Source organism: Monopterus albus, unplaced genomic scaffold (assembly GCF_001952655.1).
Source record: "Monopterus albus unplaced genomic scaffold, M_albus_1.0 scaffold573.1, whole genome shotgun sequence".
In the NCBI taxonomy this organism is placed as follows: domain Eukaryota; kingdom Metazoa; phylum Chordata; class Actinopteri; order Synbranchiformes; family Synbranchidae; genus Monopterus; species Monopterus albus.
In genome coordinates this window covers 18,410-24,104 of record NW_018128453.1, presented here as the reverse complement: position 1 = coordinate 24,104, position 5,695 = coordinate 18,410, and the positions used below count along the sequence as shown (strand labels likewise).

Below are 5,695 nucleotides of genomic sequence, written 5' to 3'. Positions count from 1 at the left end.
CAGCAGGAAACACCAACACACATGGAGGAGCTGATAGGAATATGAGTGCCCTGCAGCAGGGTGTGAATATATTACTGAGGGCTTCTCACTGTGTGGACAGCAATACAAACTGATCACACAAAGTATTACATCTCTTTCCTGAAATGAAGTTAAAGCACATTTTGCATGCGTCTCACAACTGAGAAATCCTTTTCTGCTTCATTTTTTTCCCTTTCCCTTTCTCTTCTAAACATAATGGATTCACAGCATCAGTACTGCATGTACAGGTGTCAGGTCCAGTGCTATAAAGTATATTTAATCTGCAGTAAACAGATGTCTTGTACATGTAATGTAGTGCTATTTGAATTCCAGTATGTGTAACAAATGAATCATTTTTATAAATCACAATCAATGACTTCAAGATATATTATTATTCAAATGTTCATATAATCTCCTTTTCATTTGATAGTAGTCATACAAAGGGCAAAAAATGGTAGATCAGGTCTTATCACTCACGTGACCATATTTGCTATTACACTGATAAGCAACATGTTTAAACCTTACTTGCTAAAATGGTACATTAACTGACCCTGCCACTCAGAAATGGAATGGTCAGATTAGAGTGTCACGTTCTGAGGTGCTGGCATCAGCTGTTTCTGACCTGTGACAGTGAGCACCATGCTAGCAACCTGGTAGCCGATGGGATTGCGGGCAACGCACTCATAGCGTCCAGCATCAGCAGTTCCCACGTCCTTCACCTCTAGGTAACCCTCATGGCTGATGTGGAACTTGCCGCTTTCCGTCACCTGTACACCATCCTGAGGGAGAGATGGTTGGGGATGGGACAGCAGGAAAAGGTGATGGCCCTGAGAGCTGGCATGTGAAGGTACTGATCCAATGATGAGACAGTGATTAAGACCCTCACAGATGGGACCAACTTGATTATGCTTATTATTCACGTAGTTACTTCATTATCATTATTTGGACTAATTTAGAAAAATGGCAAATCAAACCACCACATACATTTCTCGACCAAGTCTCTGTCTCTTTAGCACTGTCTGACCCCATGACCTCTGTGGTGATGAGGTGACAGGCACTCTACTCAGTTGACAGGAGCTTTAGCATCTAACCTTGTTCCAGGTGAGGACAGGGTGTGGCTGGCCCTGAGCACTGCAGGGAATCTGGACATCCTGGCCAGACTCCACCGTCTGGTCCCTTGGAGTATTTATGAAAACAGGCGTTACTGAAGGAGTGAAAACACACACACACACACACACACACACGTGCATGTGTTAATGATTTTGCACCAGTGCTCAAAGTCCTGTACATGCACAGAAATAAAGTGCATTTTGCAAATAATCACAGCAGACATGAAACTGAGACCCATCTTAGATTTCACGACCCTGCATTTTCTCAGAGAACACACACACACACAGTGTTTTTGTTAAACTGCAGTAGCTATTTATCTTTCCTCTATTACAGTGCTGCAAAACACTGAACAGCTTAAAGTCAGCCTGGGATTCAAAGGGACGGGAAGACCTACTGTACAGTATTTTAAAAGGAATATACTGATTCATGTGGTAGAAACCAGTTGTACCATTTCACAAACACACAGCGCTGAGCTTTGTTACAGCTTTGTGTACAGTATACTTTCCGAGGTTCAAAATACAGTACAACCGTTCCACAGCTGCGGTGTTTGTTCCCTGCACACCATGTGCAAATTCCTGCATGGTTCCAATTCAGCAGTGAGCCACCAGGCCGTGGGAAAATCCAGTTTTAGAACACAAAGTGGAGTGAGAGGTAGCTTCAAAGTAGAATGACAATAAATAACCATCTTTACATCAAAGTTAAACACAGGATTCAATGCAGTGGACAGTACACAGTGTGTTGCCAGTGCCACTGTGTCACAGAAGATTCAATATTCAGTGTGAACACAGCAACACAAAAATAGTGAAATGCTAAACAGCCATACCTGAATGAAAAAACAAATTCACATTAATCCCTGCTTTCACTTTCTTCTAATACTTCATCTCTTCCTCTGAACAGTGTTCTTAGTATGAGGCAACACGGCTGTAGGCTTGTACTACACTTGAACAGAGTGGAGTCATTATGAGTGTGTACTTTGAGCCATGTTAACATGGTAAAACATGGGGTCATTTTGGGATTACAGGCTGCCATGCTTTCCTGTGCTAAGACAAGGCTGTAATTTTACACACACACACATCACACGCAAGAAACAAGGATCATGCACAACAACTATATATGCCTTTTTCTGAGAAAAAGAGGAATAAGGATCACATGAAAACACGTATTTATGCACAAAATTAATGACAGTACAGTACAGGATACATTTTCATTGCACATACATACACAAAAGATGGAGAACGTGCACCACATACAAGACAGTAAATGAGCACACACCCAAACCCACACATACACATGGAGCATATACTGCAGATGCACTGTAACAGCTTACTAGCTGACTTGCATGTGTAGACAACAAATTAGCTGTGAATGAGCTGTGAATACTATACCGCTCCCTCCCTCTCAACATTTTACCACCTGGCACTCCCCTACTTCTACACAAACATGCAGTGTTTGACGAGGGCCTCAGTCACTAAACCGCCTGTGTATGACAGCAGCGTTGTCAAGTCATCCATCTTACAGACACTATATTTCTGAGTTCCTCAGTACAGCCAGTCATGCACATCTTAATTAGATATTAGATTGTCATTTTGTGTATATTAATCTTTAAAATACATATACTGTAAACAGAAGTCTGGAGTACAGTACCAAAAGCCAATTATTTATCTGGGCAGTTTACAAAGAACAACGCCATGCTGGATCATCTAGATTAACTTTGAAGCTTCATCCTACCCTCACCTCTCTGCTGGATGCTGAGCTGCACCGCAGTGCGCACAGACCCCAGAGGGTTGACCGCCTGGCACTCGTACTGGCCCTCGTCATGGGCTGCCACCCGAGTGATGTGGAGAACACCTGAAGACAGGACCACGTGGCGGCGGTCCAGGGGTAAAGGACTGCCCCCCCGTGTCCAAGCAATCACTGGCTGTGGGTAACCACTGGCCTCGCAGGCAAAATCCACTGTCTGACCCTCAAGGACTGACTGATCCTGTGGCGTGACTGTGAACTGGGGGATCGCTGTGGGAAGAAGGAAAGGCCGTTTCATTTCGTGTGAATATAAAAATATAACAATTACAGTGCCTTGCAAAAGTATTCGGCCCCCTTGAACTTTGCGACCTGTTGCCACATTTCAGGCTTCAAACATAAAGATATAAAACTGTAATTTTTTGTGAAGAATCAACAACAAGTGGGACACAATCATGAAGTGGAACGAAATTTATTGGATATTTCAAACTTTTTTAACAAATAAAAAACTGAAAAATTGGGCGTGCAAAATTATTCAACCCCCTTAAGTTAATACGTTGTAGCGCCACCTTTTGCTGCGATTACAGCTGTAAATCGCTTGGGGTATGTCTCTATCAGTTTTGCACATCGAGAGACTGAAATTTTTGCCCATTCCTCCTGCAAAACAGCTCGAGCTCAGTGAGGTTGGATGGAGAGCGTTTGTGAACAGCAGTTGTCAGTTCTTTCCACAGATTCTCGATTGGATTCAGGTCTGGACTTTGACTTGGCCATTCTAACACCTGGATATGTTTATTTGTGAACCATTCCATTGTAGATTTTGCTTTATGTTTTGAATCATTGTCTTGTTGGAAGACAAATCTCCATCCCAGTCTCAGGTCTTTTGCAGACTCCATCAGGTTTCCTTCCAGAATGGTCCTGTATTTGGCTCCATCCATCTTCCCATCAATTTTAACCATCTTCCCTGTCCCTGCTGAAGAAAAGCAGGCCCAAACCATGATGCTGCCACCACCATGTTTGACAATGGGGATGGTGTGTTCAGGGTGATGAGCTGTGTTGCTTTTACGCCAAACATAACATTTTGCATTGTTGCCAAAAAGTTCGATTTTGGTTTCATCTGACCAGAGCACCTTCTTCCACATGTTTGGTGCGTCTCCCAGGTGGCTTGTGGCAAACTTTAAACGACACTTTTTATGGATATCTTTAAGAAATGGCTTTCTTCTTGCCACTCTTCCATAAAGGCCAGATTTGTGCAGTATACGACTGATTGTTGTCCTATGGACAGAGTCTCCCACCTCAGCTGTAGATCTCTGCAGTTCATCCAGAGTGATCATGGGCCTCTTGGCTGCATCTCTGATCAGTCTTCTCCTTGTATGAGCTGAAAGTTTAGAGGGACGGCCAGGTCTTGGTAGATTTGCAGTGGTCTGATACTCCTTCCATTTCAATATTATCGCTTGCACAGTGCTCCTTGGGATGTTTAAAGCTTGGGAAATCTTTTTGTATCCAAATCCGGCTTTAAACTTCTCCACAACAGTATCTCGGACCTGCCTGGTGTGTTCCTTGTTCTTCATGATGCTCTCTGCGCTTTAAACAGACCTCTGAGACTATCACAGTGCAGGTGCATTTATACGGAGACTTGATTACACACAGGTGGATTCTATTTATCATCATTAGTCATTTAGGTCAACATTGGATCATTCAGAGATCCTCACTGAACTTCTGGAGAGAGTTTGCTGCACTGAAAGTAAAGGGGCTGAATAATTTTGCACGCCCAATTATTCAGTTTTTTATTTGTTAAAAAAGTTTGAAATATCCAATAAATTTCGTTCCACTTCATGATTGTGTCCCACTTGTTGTTGATTCTTCACAAAAAATTACAGTTTTATATCTTTATGTTTGAAGCCTGAAATGTGGCAAAAGGTCGCAAAGTTCAAGGGGGCCGAATACTTTCGCAAGGCACTGTATATATGTTTGCATGTGTATACACTATATCTATCAAATGTTTGCCACTACGAGTTCTTAACATGATTGAAAGGGTTCAAACAACTTGGATATTTGCGAGATGATTTTTGGTGAGTGGAGAGGCTTAATGCCATTGAGCGGCGTCTTTATTTAAATCGCTGACTGTGATAATATGCACTCCTAAACCATGACGTTCTTGTCGAGGGGTTGTGAAATCATTTCATCCTAACACAGAGTCACACTCCTACAAAGGTTAAAATCTTCTGTGTTACAATATGTTGTGTAGCAGGCTCCAAACATTCTGTCAGTTACAAACCCAATTCCAAAAAAGTTGGGACACTGTACAAAATGTGAATAAAAACAGAATGCAATGATGTGGAAGGTTGAAATTCCAGTATTTTATTTAGAATAGAATATAGATAACATATCAAATGTTGAAAGTGAGACATTTTGAAATGTCATGCCAAATATTGGCTCATCTTGGATTTCACGGGAGCTACACATTCCAAAAACGTTGGGACAGGTAGCAATAAGAGGCCGGAAAAGTTAAATGTACATATAAGGAACAGCTGGAGGACCAATTTGCATCTTATCAGGTCAACTGGCAACATGACTGGGTATAAAAAGAGCCTCTCAGAGTGGCAGTGTCTCTCAGAAGTCAAGATGGGCAGAGGATCACCAATTCCCCCAATGCTGTGGCGAAAAATAGTGGAGCAATATCAGAAAGGAGTTTCTCAGAGAAGAATTGCAAAGAGTGTGAAGTTATCATCATCTACAGTGCATAATATCATCCAAAGATTCAGAGAATCTGGAACAATCTCCGTGCGTAAGGGTCAAGGCCGGAAAACCATACTGGATGCCCGTGATCTTC

At 42.2% G+C, this 5,695-nt stretch overlaps 1 protein-coding gene across 1 annotated transcript in view; it reads right to left on the bottom strand.

Moving 5' to 3' along the window:
- The window catches only part of LOC109953195 (peroxidasin homolog), a gene marked incomplete at its 5' end in the record, with an annotated part of 47,420 nt that overhangs the window by 25,970 nt on the left and 15,755 nt on the right, over positions 1-5,695 (bottom strand). Inside the window, 3 exons of the mRNA XM_020588619.1 lie at positions 641-797; positions 1,110-1,222; positions 2,863-3,138. Of these exons, the coding sequence (XP_020444275.1) occupies positions 641-797; positions 1,110-1,222; positions 2,863-3,138 (546 nt within the window). The remainder of the gene's footprint in view (positions 1-640; positions 798-1,109; positions 1,223-2,862; positions 3,139-5,695) is intronic.